The sequence below is a fragment of the Polypterus senegalus genome, chromosome 9 (genome assembly GCF_016835505.1).
Source record: "Polypterus senegalus isolate Bchr_013 chromosome 9, ASM1683550v1, whole genome shotgun sequence".
Taxonomy (NCBI): domain Eukaryota; kingdom Metazoa; phylum Chordata; class Cladistia; order Polypteriformes; family Polypteridae; genus Polypterus; species Polypterus senegalus.
The window spans coordinates 89,557,480-89,574,968 of NC_053162.1; the positions used below are offsets into that span (position 1 = coordinate 89,557,480).

The following is a 17,489-nucleotide window of genomic DNA, read 5'->3' on the forward strand; positions in this document are numbered from 1 at the left end:
AATATGTGCATCTGAATGACTTCAAAATAACTTTACAAATAATCTACTAAAATAGTTTAATAGCAGCAAAAAAAAAAAAAAAAAAAGCCTATAGTACTTGCAACAAGCATGACTGTTCTTTAATACAAGACACCAACCTTATTCTCTAAAGGTTCTAGTTTTGGTGTTAAGATATCCAACTTCAATGGCATATTGAGATAACTTTCATTACTATTATGTGGAATAATATTTCTTAAATGGTTCGAAATCAAGGAAATTTGAGGAGTGATATCTGAAAAACAATAAGTTATGTTTAAATCAAGTGCATAAAAATCAACTACATCAAATATTTAAAACACTTAAACTAATTAAGACCAGGATTTGATCAAAATATAAATACCAATAAAAGACATCTTTCAAAAGTGCATGTGGTATGGCTGCTTTAATATTTTATAATATTAGTGTAACAGATGGGCAAGTGTAGTATATATATCAATGAATTAGGATCAAATACCCTGTAAATTGACTTTAAGGGTACCATTGGGAATGCTGGCATCAAACTAAATTTCCTTTTATGCTATTATTAAATTTCCAAGGTAAATTTTTGATATAAATCACACATTTTTGTTGGTAACAATGGTAAACACAGGGAGATAAAGAAAAAAATATATTAACATGACTTTTTTTCCCCACAGTAACCCACATGAGCATATGCTGACCAAACAAGCTTGCTGGACTGAACAGTGTGATCATCTGTGAATCTTCTTATGTACATGTATAATTCATGCCAAAATCCCACTGTTCAATCAATGTCAGCCCAGCAAGACAACTGTTAGTCAGGAATGTTTGTCCATTTTAGATCTCTGAAGCATAACTTGGCCCCACTAAATAAGAATATAGCTCTAAAGTTTAAAAGTAGTACTTAACTGCACACAAAATATATTGTAAGAACTTTTTTGGATATTATTTATTCAATCACATTAATTTTATATATTAATGACAAATTCACATTGAATTACTTGTAAACATGACCCTTCCTGTACGTTTGCGGGAAAATGAAATTTGCCTTAATATTCTTTTGAAGGTTTGAGCACACCTGACGCCTTACTATGTAAACTTACATGTCACCGTGAGGGAAATTATGTGAATTATTTACTTTTACTCAAGTTTATCTTAACTCACAAAAAGCTAGTAGGGGATTTACAGAAGTATGTCATCTGTGACTAAGTAAACTATTATTCTGACTCTCCTTAGACTTCTGCATTACTACATAAAGTGATGCTGAGGAGTTCAAGAGCAATAATGATTTAGATAAAAGAAAGACCATACCCTCATCCTGCAATAAAACCAAATGACAAAATATTAAAATTTATATTATTTACACAAACGGACACTTCAGCATTAGAATAAAGCAGCTTAATCCAGTCTAGGATTTCTGCATCAACCCCAAACCTATGCAATTTGTTAATTAATCTCATTAAATTCTGTCAAAGGCCTTGTCTACAGAGAAATAATACATTCAAAAGACTATGCCAGCCACTTAACATCTCTACCGCTAGCGTTATGAACGCACCCTAAGGAGACGCGGTCAGTCCTCCGAAATCCCCTCTTAAAAGCTGATACAATGGGAAACAAATACAGTTTTATTTTACATCCTCTTTGCTCGATCAGCTGCTGGATTGCTGTTGCTGCTGTGCAGCACAATCTGCATCTCAAGCAGCACTTCAAACATTTAAAAGCCTGTACAGCAGCTGTCCTTTTGTCTCACTGCCTTGTCTCTCTTCTCCCCCAGACATTCTCTACACCTGTTGGGTGTCCTGCTCCTGAGGCACGTCCTTATGAAGAGGAAGATTTTTTATTCTTTTAATTGAGAGAAGCAACTGTCCTCTCTGACTACACATGGAGCTCGATTCACTCCTGAAAGAGACTTATGTCTGTTTGAAATGTTTGAATAACGTTTCTGTCTCTAAAATCTCCTGTGTATCTGTGCAACTCTGTGACCCAAGCATGACAGTGTATGTGAATTTCACAACTGTCAACCTGTCCATCACCATTGCAACAACAAATCTTAATTCTCTCGAATATGCATCTTCATTGGGCGGAAACACTACTTTTCCCTTAGACGATCTATAAGTCTCCGACTTAAAGTTTAAAACCGAACAATATATTCGATCTCTTTTCATGGTTCCGTTATTTCACAGAGTAATAATTTCCATTTGTTTTCGCTAATGTGATCTTTACTATCATATTTTGGAGACTTTCGAATTCTCGTACCTCCATTATCTCTAACTTGCTCTGCATGTGTATCGCGGCAACGTTTTTGAATTCTTTACAATGTTCTACTTTGTCATCTACTCTTTGTCTTTTATTTCCGGCCCCGGGTAGGTTTATTTCCGGCCCTGGGTGTGGTTAAATCTCTTGGCACAAAGTCTCGTCTCACGGGACGTGAAAGTGTCTCTCTAAGAAAGTCTCATCTCATCCCAAGATTTTTTTATATAAATAAGAGATTTATTGCTGAAAAACTGTAAAAAGGGTGTTTTTCTATACAGTTAACAATTACTTTTGCCACGTGTTTGGTGTTAGTATTTAAGAAATTTTCATATTATTGTTTTGTTTAACAGATACAGAAACCAAGAAGGTTTTATACCTGTCAAAGAGTCAGTAACAAATATATAATTAACTCGGACACAGGCAACGCAGTCGTTCAGCTGAAAAGATTCACTATCCAGATTGTGTATTATGCTGTATGCAATACCTTAGGGGAGAAAATACTTCATACGTAACATTTTAGAAACAATCAAATCAACAAAATGCAAAATAGCATAGTGCAATTAAAAATAGGTTATTTACCTTCTAACTTGCTCTGGCCACTTATAAGGCAGTTTAACTCTTCAAGGGCAGTGTTCAAAAGTTGACAGGGTTCTTGTAGCTGAGCAATACCCATCTCTTGAAATGCACCTGAAACATATATATAGTACAGTATAATAAGTTTACCTGACTCTGGTGATATGTAGTATTCTCTATTTAAAAACTTTGCTAGTTCAGTTTATTAGCAAAATTTATAGCTTTTTTGTCAAATTTATCGGCAGAATTCAGATGATGAAACTGGTCATTTAAAACTTATTTGTGCTTACTGGTGCTTATATATTAGTTGTACTATATATGTTACAGACCTTCATTGTTTTGCTGTTTAATCTTTTCACAGCTCTGAATATATGAAGAGTAAAAGTTTGCTGGGATTTTTTCTGCTCTGTTAAAAAAAAAAAAAAAGCATTACTATCACTACAATCGTCCCTAGGCTGAGAAGCCAATGTCATGGTTAGTTACCCTCAGTTCTTGACAGTTTCCTAAAACAAGTTGACATGTGAAATATTTAAATAAAACAAGTAATGCAAATGAAAATCCCAACTACTCTAGCCTCCTTGGTAATCTAGATTTATGCAATTAAAAACAAAATCATGAAAAAATTAGGATTACAGTCAAAATTATATTTTTAATGAAATTTTAAGTGTACACTTATTGCAGAGCTCTTGAAAATATGTTTTAAACATATAACTAAAATGACAGACTGAAAACCTAAAGTAAAAACTGTACGTAAGTGCTTTGTCTACTATTAAACTTGTTGGGGCTGAAATAAAATAAATATATATGTATTTCTTACTTTCGTAAGGATTCAATGAATGATACCTTAGAGTCAGGCTTGTTGGGCAACTGAAAGACATGAAAGATGTACATTTGAGAAAATAATGCTTAGAGTTAATTATTACTGTAAAGTGTGTACATTTATATTTTATGTTTTAATGGTCTGTTAATTATTCATAATACTGGAGTAAATGTAAAATACACATACACACACACACACACACAGGACAGCTGCTGTATTAAATGCTATATTACGCTATGATTTAAATAAGATTCCATGCAGCCCAAAGAGCTTACCATGAAGTCCTCCCAATGCATGACAAACTCAACAACAAAAATTACATGCATTTTAAAAGTTGTTAAAAAAGCAAATTATAGTTCAACTAATAAACTCTCACAATTCAATATTAATGGAGTTTGAGAGATACAAAATTAAAACAGTGAACTATAATCAAGTAATATTTATATTTATCAACAGAATGAACTGTTAAAAATTATTTTGTATAATCATACATGGTATTAATATGAACAATGACTACAAAAAACTGTTCAAATATACTGGTGTAATGAAAGATGCGAAGTTTTGTGCCATTATTATTGGCTTCTTCATATTTTAAATGTTATAATAATGCAAAGGTTCGCTACTTAACTTTTTACAGCTATATTTTGTTTGTTTCATATAGCTGTAAAAAGTTAAACAGTGAGCCTTTGCATTAAAAAGGAAGACTGCAAGGTTGAGGTTAGGGAGGAGGTGAAAAGAGTTACCAGACAATTGGGAAACTACAGCAGATGTAGTAAGGGTGATGGCAAGAAAGGTGCTTGGCGTGACATCTGGACAGAGGAAGGAGTAAAAGGAAACCTGGTGATGGAATGGGGAAGTACAGGAGAGTATACAGAGGAAGAGGATGGCGAAGAAAAAGTGGGATAGTCAAATAGATGCAGAAAGTAGACAAGAGTACAAGGAGATAAGGCACAAGGTGAAGAGAGAGGTGGTGAAGGCTAAAGAAAAGGCATATGATGAGTTATATGAGAGGTTGGACACTAAGGAGGGAGAAAAGGACCTGTACCGATTGGCTAGACAGAGAGGCCGAGCTGGGAAAGATGTGCAGCAGGTTAGGGTGATAAAGGATAAAGATGGAGACGTACTCGCAAGTGAGGAGAGTGTGTTGAGCAGATAGAGTACTTTGAGAGGTTGATGAATAAAGAGAATGACATTGTGATTTGTTGTGATAGTAGGGAGCAGGTTAAGGAGACCCTGGAGAGGAGAGGAATCAGGTCAGTAGGAACAAGACAGAATACATATGTGTAAATGAGAGGGAGGTCAGTGGAATGGTGAGGATGCAGGGAGTAGAGTTGATGAAGGTGGAGGAGTTTAAATACAGATCAACTGTACAGAGTAACGGGGAGTGTGGAAGAGAGGTGAAAAAGAGAGTGCAGGCAGGGTGGAATGAGTGGAGAAGAGTGTCAAGAGTAATTTGTGACAGACTGGTTTCAGCAAGAGTGAAAGGGAAGATCTACAGGACGGTAGTGTGACCAGAGACGGTGGCACTGACCAGAAAGCAGGAGACAGAGCTGGTGGTAGCAGAGTATGCTAAGATTTGCAATGGGTGTGATGAGGACAGATAGGATTAGAAATTAGTACATTAGTGGGTCAGCTCAAGTTGGACAGTTGGGAGACAAAGTCAGAGAGGTGAGATTGCATTGGTTTGGTCAAGGGCAGAGGAGAGATGCTGAGTATATTGGGAAAAGGATGTTAAGGGCAGAGCTGCCAGGTAAGAGGAAAAGAGGAAGACCTAAGAGGAGGTTTATGGATGTGGTGAGAGAGGACATGCAGGTGATGGGTGTTAAAGAACAAGATGCAGAGGACAGAAAGATATAGGAAGATGATCTGCTGTGGCAACCCCTAACAGGAGCAGCCGAAAGAAGAAGAAGAAGATTTTGTTTGGAATTTACAGTATAGTTTCTAATGTGCTGAAAATACAGACAAACTACAGCACTGAAAATAGACAAACTACAACACTATTATTTCAATTATTACTATAGCAAATCTGGAATAAAGGAAAGGATTCAGTCTAAATGGAAACAGTATATGATTGTAAATCTTCCAAAGGAAAGAAAATTACAAACTGCAATAACCAGATGGGCGTACCTTTGATTTTCATAACCAGTAAGATGCTTTCTGGGGTGATACTCAATTATATTAAAGACTTGAAAGGAATACTGGTAAGTTGGGTTTAAAAAAAATACCCTGTTCTGGAACAAAGCAGTGAGATTCAGGAACACTTAGTATGGCTTGTATTGATTTTAAAGATGCCTTTAAATTAGTAAATCACTTTGTCCTGTGGTAAGTTTAATGCAGTACCACATAATCTCCAAAACTGAACTGTCATTAAAATATTTATTAGTATTATGAATCACAAACTAATAAAAGCTGATGTTGGAATTTACTAGGGTTGTATACAGTTACTATATCTACCATTTACCACCACACTTAGATGTTACTCGAAAAAAGTAAACAACCTGCCAGTGCAACTCTATACAGAACAAAACCCAAAGAACAATAAAAGACTAAGATATTGGGCTGAAGATCAATAGGCATAAACTAAAGAAATAAAAATAAGAATGTGGATAACAGAATGACAACTAATGAAGGTTGGGAGGAACTCAGGGTTTGGTTTGTCTACTTAGGAAGCATGTAACAAATCACATTAGCAAAGCAAATCCAGCATGTGTGTTGTTGTGCCCCATTTGGAAAGATATAAATCTGTTAATTTAACAGCAATGTTAAGGTAGTTCTCTCCTCTGTGGTCACAAAACAAATAAGGTCAACAAAATAATTAAATACCAGTTACAAGTCTTTATAAATTGCAGTCTTTGCTGAATGTCTCAAATGAATCCTGTGGAACTCAACAAACTAGATGCATACAGAAATACAAATAACTGAAAGTAGGTGTACACTAGTAGGTGTTTACAGCGCTGTGAAAAATGATGTGTACTCTTGTTAATTACCTCTGTTTTTCTATATCTATCACAATGAAGAGCTTCAGATCTTTAGATGCCAAAGGATTATTTAAAAATTTGTTAGTAGTGCAGCTGTAGATCCAAAAGCATGATGAGGAAAGTAAAACATTTTAAAAAGCCTTCTGCACATAAACAGGAAAACATCATATTATTTTTACAGTAATGCAAATAATATCATGCTTTCTCTGATGAAAGTTAAGAAAGAAGCGCTACAATCTTAAATCTAATAAAACTGAAACATGGGTAAGAAAATCTTTTTTTTTCTTTTAACCTTTTTTCTGTATATTGCAAAAGTTAAGGCAAGGCATTCAAAATATTTTTTGTATAATGTACAAGAAATATGATCACGTAATATGATCATTTTTGTCAAACCTTATTAAATTTCTTCCAGACTATACTTTATTTATGGAATTTATACCACCAATGCAGCAGCATTATTTCTTTACTGCTGAGCTACACTTGATGACTATGTTTCAACTGTATACTGCATTTTCTTCATTCAACACAAATTCACTTAAATACTTCATTTTTTTGCTGTTTATGTATTTGTCTATAGAAATGCAAAAGACAACTAGCATGAAAGTGAGATTGTAACCTATAAAAATATGCTCACAAAATAATCATCTTAGTTTACAACACCTCACAAAAGCATTAATCTTCATGACAGAGTAGCCATGGAATACACATGTATATATGTAACATCTGTAGTTTAATTTTTTAATCTATACTGTATATATTAAACCTTTTTTCACTGGGCATGTTTTTAATTACAGTTCTTTATTTGGCATTAATCTTTGTATGCATGAATAATATTCTAGGTTATTATTTTAAAATCAGATTCCAAGAATTACAATCTTTTAATATATAAAATGTAAATTAACTATATTGGATACTGCTATCATGTATGCTAGGATCTTAATGTTTGTTTCAGAAGTGCATCATAAACAGGAGAAGATTATGGCTCTCAACAGCAATCTAGCAGCATTTAACTTTATATATGTAAAGTTATTTTAAACAGTATGCACATTGTTTGGGGAACAGAATTAAGTACAATATAAATCAGGTAAAATCACAAAAGAAAGATTCAAACCAAGCGTGGAGTCAATAGAGCTGGCAAGAATTTTGACATGTAGTAAGGTCTTCTAAAAATACTGTGGGGGAAAAAAAAACAAGATGTTTTTGCCATTTTAAACAATCATAAAAATGTAGTTAAATATTGAAAAGTCAGTTGTTATTTTAGAAAAAAATACCTGGCCTCCATTACACTGGCTGGGATACGGCCACTATTCTCAAATAGAGCAATGGCTTTTTCCACATCCTTTTCTGCTTGGCACTGAACCTAAAAACAGACAGATGCACAGAAATTTTAAAAGGGTGGTTTTAACTAAACATATACAGTAAAACAACAATAACATTTGTGTTAACATTTGAAAAGGCATAGATGTTATACAGAATAATAATTAATAACATAAATAATACTTAATGCATATATTTTTAAAGTACATGTCCTAACTTTTATTTATTTCTAATGTTAACAAAAAAATTTTTAGCACCTCAAAAACAAACCAAAAAACTAAGTTTTTTTTTTAACATAAAATTATGCCCATTCTAGTCTTGATTGTTTATTAGTGATATACATATACATTTGTGCTTGAAAGTTTGTGAACCCTTTAGAATTTTCTATATTTCTGCATAAATATGACCTAAAACATCATCAGATTTTCACTGAAGTCCTAAAAGTAGATAAAGAGAAACGAGTTAAACAAATGAGACAAAAATATTATACTTGGTCATTTATTTATTAAGGAAAATGATCGAATATTACATATTTGTGAGTTCACAAACTTTCAAGCACAACTGTAATAGTAATTATACAATGCCCGGAAACTACAAAAAGCAAGCCAGACCATGGCACTTTCCCTACTATGATTCTAGGATAAGATGGGGGGGTGTTTACTGTTGGTATTTAGTTCTTTTTCCCTCCAAACATGGGTTGCATGTTTCTGAAAAAGAGCTTAACATTTATCTGAAGTGTACACAGATTGTGGAATATCCAGAGTGGTCTGTTGCAAATTTGAAACTTGTAAATACAGTAATGGATTCCAACAAAGTTCTTTTCCACTTTATTCAGCACTGTACGTTATCCTTTTGCCATGGTCATTCCTGGATGTTCACTTCTTTGGAGAATATCCAAGAAGCTGAAATTCACCCAATTATAGATAAATCATTTTACTGTGCACAAATGAATACCTGTAAATTCTTTAGCTTTATAGCTATAGCTTTGAATCTTCTTAATTCATATGAACAGATTTTTCTTGAGAAGTGCAGACCATATGATTATTTTATAGGGCAGGGCAGCGCAAGTCCACACATATCTCATCTTATTGATTGGAACACCTGGCACTAATTTACTTCTGGAGACTAATGAAGCCAACATTTAAAGTAGGTCATTGTGATCTGTTAAATTTATTTCATTGTATCTGATTTTATTCATATGAACAGAAACCACACACATTTAGGTAAGACAGCTGGAAGAAAAAGATGTGTCTCTCACATAACACACAAGGCAAGCTGATGGACAGAAGAGGTAGACTCGCTAGGTTAGCAAGATGACAAGAGGATAAGAAAACAAAGAACTGTTTGCTGCCAAGGCAGAATATTCAGGGAAAGAAGGAGTTTGCAGTGACCCAAAATTTCAGTTTCTGATTTAAAGTGGCTATTCTATTTTCTGTGAGTGATGAACCAGCAAACCATAATGTGTCCACATTTGGAGCTTGCATGATCGTAGTGCTGGGCGGTATGACCAAAATTGTATTTCACTGTATTATTCAAAACTGTACCGGTTTCACGGTATTCAACGGTACTTTTTTTCCCATGCATGAGTTACCACATTTTCCACAGCAATTACTGCAGTAGACTGGCTAAGAATAACCTATTCCAGAGTCATGAGAATTGTACATTGTACAAAAAAACATTTTAATGTGCACACAAGTATTAATACAGATTTGCATGGCCCCATAAAGTGATAGATTTCAAGGATGGGGCACTAATGAAGATAAGGAATCACATTGCATGACGGTTGCAGTCAAAATATAGAACATTTTTATTGAACAAATTTTGCAAACAACTTAAACTAAACTTTTATTTGGGTACTGTATTTTTCTGAATACTGTACAATTGACACCTTTGGTTTTACTTTTTACTGTTTTTAACAAAAGCATTTGAGCACTTTCCATCATCCCCTGGTTACAATGAGATTTCTCAGCTCATCTTGGTCATAACTATCGACGGTGTTGGAACAACAGACTCCCATGTGGGAAGAGGGAGTCTGTAGGGGACCGGCATCATCACGCTATTACAATTTAACCAGGTACATTACACAGTATTGAAAAAATAAATAAAACAAGTACAACTTGGCTTGCAGTATTACCCAGTAGTATAGAAACAGTATTCACATATTTGAACAGAATGGTCTACATCCAAACTTTTAAAACCAAAGTATCTTCAGACAACAGACACGACACCTTTTTTCTTCAAAATTTCTTCTGTGTTATCATGTTCAACTTTATTGTCTGCTACAGCTTCCGTTTAGGAGTGTTCTCTGTCCATTTTCACTGCTCAATACCTCCACTAACACATGTACTCTGTTGTATGCCTGTTTAGAGATGCAGCAGTGAAAAAGGTCCCCCCTTAAACAGTTTCCTGCTGCGGCACGTTCCGAACATTGTTTAAGCTATTTAAACCAGTGTTCCGGTATAAGACAAATCCATATCATAACAAAAATAAAAAACGTTTTTTGTTATGAACCGGTATATATGCTCTGCACTACATGATTGTGTTCCAGACTCTTGAACTGTTGGAAATTTATAAATGCTTAGACATTGCCCAGAACAGCAGAGCTCACCTACGGACGGATGAAAGACATTGTTCCTGCCTGCGCCTATGGCAACACGATTTCAAACACTCTCTCTCAAAGCTAGACAAGTGCCGACTGCAGGAAACCAAGACTGTATCATACTTTGGACAAGTAGTTTTCTTTTGAGTATTATATTATGAGTGTTAAGCCTATATTAAACAGAAGCTAGTATATTTTACCTTTAGTGTTACCGATTCTTTATTCTGGTTAAAATCAATGTCGTACCACTAGGGAAAGATAGAAGATATATCCTTATGTATTTTGTTGGGCTGCAATCCCTAACAAACCTCTTTCAAGGGTGCATGTGCCCCCTGCAGGATACAACTCCATCCTTTTAAATGATACATTTAGCAGTGATAAGCAGAAGTACATTTATTTGTGTTCTTGTGTTCAGATTATGTCTATTACTGTGATCTGAAGTTAAATATCAGACCACAATATTAAACAATGCAGAAATGCATGCAATTCCAAAGGGTTCATAAGCTATTTCTTGCAGCTATAGTGACAAAAATAAAAAAACAGACCTTGTATTCATTATTTGTCTTTTTTATTACACACATACCATAAATAAATATGATGGAATTTGTTTCCAGTGCTTGGCAAGACATCACCCCCATATATTTTTGGTGTACCCCTAAAACACCTAGAGTAACATCTCAAAAAAAAGCATGCTAAATTAAATGTGAAGAACACACTGAATGAGTGTGCTTTGTGTAGGTGTGTCCTATTATTAAATAATGTTTTTTGCAAGGGCTCTTTTTATTTGCACCCAATGTTACCAAAACTTCACAATTATATACAGTTTTTTTTTGATAATTCATTGATATAATAATGTACAAATAGACAATTAAGAAAATTAAATTCATACATCACATTTTCTAACATAATGACATCTTACTTGTGTAGGTGCTTCGGCTGCAGATGGATCCTCAAACAGACCCATGTCTTCAACAGAAACCTTTAATTAAAAACAAATAGATAACTTGGGAAACCAAGTACTTAGGCATCATTGATTAACAATTGTGTGATGCATAAAAATACAATGCGTGTGCAAATACTATTTTTTTCTTTCTGCATTAAACATCCTGAGGTACATAACTACTTAGTGGTAAAACTGTATCAAAAAGAATGGATAATTCAAGATTGTTTCCCCAGAATACAATAAGCAGTTAGATTTCAGAAAATAAAAAAAAGAAATTTGATGAAAGATATCACAAAAATAAATACATTCTTGCAGACTTTATTACTTCTATAAAGCCACAATGTTTAAAAATAATACAGTGTCATCAAATATCTAGTATCAATATCCTGTATTTGTTAACTATCATAATGAATGTTTATATTCAGAGTTTTCTTGAATTATTACAGATTTATACTTCAGTAGGACAAAATTATGAGTTTCCAAAGAAACTGAGTGCATTATTTTACAGCACAAATGTAAATACAAGTGTGTACAGAAATAATTCCTGGTCATTTATTATTTAAAAAAATACAATCATTAAACTCACTAAAATATCTATAATGACCTAAGATAGGGCCAAATCACAAGAGTGGCATGAATAGTTAGCACCACAGAAACTACTTTAAAACAAAAATGAAGCTCTCTTTGACGCTTGTAAAACTAACCTTGAGATCAGACAGTCTTGTTTTTGCCACAGTTATGTATTCCAGGAGTGAAGAACGGTATTTTGCTGGGACATAGGGAGGGTAGAAAACATGAACCTAAACCAACAAAAGTAATTACTGGTAATGTGAAAGGGGAAAAACACACACACACACACACACACACTCTCTAAAACTGCAACAGATTACAATCAGAAACCAGAAAAAAAATTACATTTGTATCATAAAACATTTAGAAATTTACAATACAGTATATAGTGTCACACACATGCAAGGAGGAGGCAACTAAAGGGTCGGAGTAACTGTAATTCTACACCTGACCAGGGGTTGGGGGGTGGGGTGCACTGACTGTCTCTCTCAGTTCTTTGCAGACCATTCTCGGGAAATCCCGCACAGTTCCAGCACCCACGAAGATGTCCCTTCCAGTTCCGGCGCCCACGAAGAAGATGTCACTTCCGGTTCAGACACATAGACATTACTCAGGCCCTTTAGCTGCCTCCTACTAGAATGTGTGGGACAACAGCTAAGGATTATGTTTTTTTTAAGGGACCACTTAGGTAGCTTGATAAAACAGTATTTTTTTCAAATTTCTAATAAAAAGTGCTACATATTTCCATTGCTTTAAACATATTGTGATATGTCTGGAGTAAAAACAGGAGTACAGTTAAAACTATTACAAACAAGGCATAGCTTTTCACGAATGTTTTTTTTCCTGTTATTTTCATTAAGAAAAATTACTGCATTGTACCTGTAATAAAATATGTGATCCTGAAGAAGCATAAAGCTTGTCATTTCTTTAAATTAACTTTGAATAATATTTTTCAAAACTATGGTGCAAAGATAGAAAGAGATAAAATATGGCTACAAAATAAAATGAGAAAATGAGCAGAGGCAGATCCATCATGCCAGGTTTGTGCCTAATCACTGTCTGTTTGGACTTCTCTTTACATTTGTATAGTTTTTGACAGGGTAGTCAGGTTTTCCTCCCACATCCTATACAAAGACATGTTTGTTTCACATGTCCAGTGTAGAGCCTTCAATGAACCTGAGTGAGTGTGAGAGAGTGGGTGGGTGTGTGTGTGTATGATAATGGGAGGGCTCTGCAATGGACAGGTGCCCTGCCCATGGTTGGTTTCTGCCCTCTGCTCATGGCTGCCAGGCTCTAAACCATGATCGTGAAATTAATTAAGTAGGATAGAAAACAATTTTTAAAACTAATGAACAGACGAATGAAACAAATCTGATTTTACATCCAGGTGGTATTAGAAGGTCCATAATAAAAACAGAACAAAATTACACTAATCAACAAATTTGATTTATTTATCACAGTTCTTTTTGAATTTAAATAATGTTATAAACAGGACATACAACAAAAGCCGTGTTTTACCTTTAAGTATTGTGGGGGTTCAAATGGCACCAAGTCTGAGAGAAACTTGAGAAGGAACACTAAGGACTTCTTACAGTTTCCATGGTAACTACTAGCATTCCCAAATGAATTCTAAAAGAAGAGTTGCACGCATTTTTTTGAAACAGGAGAATAAGAGAATTGTAATGAAATAGAAAAAAGCTTTAAGAACTAACAACAGCCATCACAAAAATCTACTGTTGCATCCTACTCTGTAATAAGGAGTCACTATCACAGAGATCTTTCTAGTTACTTTTTTCGCGGAAATGAAGGACAACACTACCCAGAATTAAGTTTCTACCCCATCAAACAACTAAGCAAATGCAATTAAATGGAAAGTATGATTATCATTCATTGAAGGCAAAAAAGCATTAAGCACATATTGCTTTCTAGCACAATAAATAAACATATCTTCTAATAAAACTTTGCACCAATAAATTACCTTAAACCAATCAGAGTATGAGTTAAAAACAGCAGGACCTTCCAAAGAAGCTTGGCGAACCAACAAGAAAGCAGTAATCAGACTTTCTGTATCATAATTTTCAAATGCATTCTTTAATAGCCGAGACAACAGCTCTGGGGAAAACCAAAAAGAAACAAAAATCATTTGAATATTATGCCAATAAATGAAGTAACAAAATCCTTACCTAAACTGTGTAACATGCATATTTTTGAGACAGTAAGAGACCACAGCACAGATAAACTACAACTTCACACTAATTTATATTCAAATGATGTTGTCCTAAAAAAGTCAAAGGCATTAGAAAGCTATTTATAGTACAGGAGCTTTGACAATATTAAATAGCTCAAGTAGCTCTGCAGAAATTCCATGTTCAATATGACCATCTGTATTAATTTACAATTAACAATTTATTAAACAATCTTCACTTCAAAATTAACTACTTGCAGTATATATTAAACCTTCTGTTCAAATATAAACAATACGTGCCAAAAATTCATTTTTAATATGTGTCTTTAAATATTTTTAAAAATATAACCTTAGCTTAGAATGGAACTGAAAACAAGTAAGTATGTTTGTTTATGCAGATCTTTAACATTTGAAGCTATAAAAAGGAATAGTTAAGATCAGAATAAGAGGACAATAATTCATTGCCATTTTAATGAAAGCACATGTTTACGTCGGTTTTTTATTGTATTACAGAAAGTAATTAAACAACATCCAAGGAAAATTCCTGATGTGAAATTTAATGAAAATAAAAAAAATAAAATGTTTCAAAATGTTTTAAAGTTTACTTCACCTGTTAATTTTCTTTAATTTTAAAGTTTTACTGTTACTATCTTTGAACAGGACATTAAAAACAGAACTTGTTAAAAATGATTTGCATTGCTTAACACTTGCATCAGAAGTCAAAGAAAGGCATAAATCCACACCTGTAAATTAATGTTAATAAAAGTATAAATACACTATGTGAAAAAATGAAACAAATTGGAGGAAGAAGAAATCGCATGTGAATCCCATTATTTCCAACACTATTCAGTACTGTTAAAAATTATGGTAATAGATAAATAGATATTCAGTTGTAGAAAGCTATGTACCTTTCAGTTTCTGCTGGGCAAGTATGTGACACACTAGTAGAGATGATATACAGGATAGTACATTCTGCCAGTTGACTTCAAGGGTCTCTAGTACTTGCTGTAAATGTGCCAACAATTCCTCAGCATCAAACAATACAAACAGCTGGACGGAAGATAAACAATGCATAAATTATATTGCATGCCAAGACTTGAGCACAGTACAGTCTCCAAGTGGTAATTTTTCAGCTGGTACTTATTTTCATCTCAGTATGGTGCAGTACGTGTAAAGAATAAATGGATATGCACAATGGAATATAGTGAATTTATGCACCCACTGTACCAGGGCATTGGCTTTTCAAAAAGTCAATACACAGTCATCTGGTATTCTCATTTTATATGTTAACATTAATTTACACATCACAGTTTAATCATGAGCATTATGGATGTTAACAACTGTGTGTGATTATTGTACTGTAGAATATATATCACCAGATGCTGTATTTAATGCATACATTCACTTGTGCTGGTAGCATCTTATTGTCACTAGTCTATGGGATACAAGCAGGTAAGACTTTCTTTATACTACAGTACATGCAAATGGCAATTCATTTCAAAGTACACTTGCTTTTTGTTTGCTCTGCAAAGAACTGCCACCCCACAGATGGGGCTAGCTCCAGACAAATTGGAAAGGCAAACAAAAAAATGAGATATATTGTAATGTGAATGTAACTGCTGCAGTTCTGCAGTTTTACTACTGTGTAAAAAATATTAATAACAGGCAAACTAGACATCCGTGAAACAATCTGTAACCTCAAATGTCAAAATATTTTACCTTACGGAACAACGATGTCAACAAAAAGTTTGTTTTAGCAAAACTCCACTTCGATTGCATACCAATGGCATCTGAAACTATAAGAAAGGTGTCGAAGAATAACATGTAAATCAGCTTGAATGAATTTAGAATTCTTAGATTATATAACAATCTAGAAATTTAAAGAACAACCTAAAATTACATGCTTCTATAACCAATATGATATAATGTCAAATCAAATTATAAATTCCTCCATTAATAATATTACATTTTTTTTCTACCTAAGATGGAAAAATACAAAATATAAGGTGATCTTGAAGACAGAGAACACATTTTGTATTTTAAAAACTACAGTGACATGCAAGTGTGGATCATCTAAATATATATAAAGCCATAATAATTTTTAAATGCATAGGAGTTATCCATGAACAAGACTTACAACTAACAACGACTAAGAATCACTGCAGGGAAGAAAATGTAATTTCTATTAGAAGCATAGGATGACTTAATTAATAATAAAATAAATAAATAAAACCCATAAGATAGGAAAGCTGAACATGTTGGTTGCAAACAGAAAAGTAATTTTACTATTCAGAAAATTTCTGTTTTGCTATGCTTAGGTATACATTACAATACATAAAAACTGAAAAAGCTTCCAAAAAATTATGATGCATTCATAATCTACTTAAAGTATGCTATGTCATTATTTATTATGTTTAACATGGTTCCACGTTTCAGTCCAGTGTAGAGGTAGATGTATGATATGCAGTATTTAGCATATTTATGTACAAATCTATGTTAAAATTTAACCTTGAGTTACAAAGTCCTGGAGTTGATTGTTGCATTGATAGAGTTAAGGTAGAAACCTACTGAGAATGAAGTGCTAGCCAACACACCTACTGTATATTCAGACACAATCACAATTTAGAGCAATCAATCTAAAATATGTGAGGAAAGGAAAGGCACCCTGACAAAAAACTTGACCAGACATAGGCAGAATATTAAATACAAGTACATAAATATTTCCTAGTATTTACATATTACTACAATACAAAGTGATAAAGAGGATCTTTTACTTGTACTAAAAAATTCAGAAAGATGTCATGTTAACCTACTGGATAGCCTTAAAAATAATTATGTTTTGAAATGAATGGTCTGACCTTTAAACTGGGGCTTGTAAGTTAAGATGTATGTCAGGGAATGAGTGAAAAACTGTCTCAGAGAGGCTGCAGCAATAGCTCCTTGATATAAGCGGACATCATATACTTTGATCCTGAAATAAGGGAGATGAAAAAGATAATTTAACCATTATTTAAAAAGTATGAATGTTCACTAACATTAAATCTGATACTGTAACTTCAGTTTATATCAGTTTGTACATTTTAATTCTTTAATTTAAAGGACATTAAAAAATGTAATAAGTAATTTCAAATAAAAAAATTCACTAGATTACAACTTGCACAATAAAATTTTTCAACCACTCCACAGTTCTTATATTTGCATTATTGTACCATGTTCATCATCTTCTAATCTGATATACAATATTTCAGTCAATA

General features: G+C 33.6%; 1 protein-coding gene across 1 annotated transcript in view; it reads right to left on the minus strand.

Annotated features, from left to right (window-relative positions):
• LOC120535535 (Fanconi anemia group A protein) overlaps positions 1-17,489 on the minus strand; it is a 129,838-nt gene that overhangs the window by 63,269 nt on the left and 49,080 nt on the right. The window contains exons 12-24 of the mRNA XM_039763455.1: positions 17,094-17,206; positions 15,955-16,031; positions 15,144-15,285; positions 14,029-14,162; positions 13,569-13,679; positions 12,185-12,280; positions 11,457-11,516; positions 7,893-7,981; positions 7,733-7,793; positions 3,641-3,690; positions 3,153-3,229; positions 2,830-2,937; positions 138-271 (exon numbers count right to left, since the gene is read on the minus strand). Of these exons, the coding sequence (XP_039619389.1) occupies positions 138-271; positions 2,830-2,937; positions 3,153-3,229; positions 3,641-3,690; positions 7,733-7,793; positions 7,893-7,981; positions 11,457-11,516; positions 12,185-12,280; positions 13,569-13,679; positions 14,029-14,162; positions 15,144-15,285; positions 15,955-16,031; positions 17,094-17,206 (1,252 nt within the window). The remainder of the gene's footprint in view (positions 1-137; positions 272-2,829; positions 2,938-3,152; positions 3,230-3,640; positions 3,691-7,732; positions 7,794-7,892; positions 7,982-11,456; positions 11,517-12,184; positions 12,281-13,568; positions 13,680-14,028; positions 14,163-15,143; positions 15,286-15,954; positions 16,032-17,093; positions 17,207-17,489) is intronic.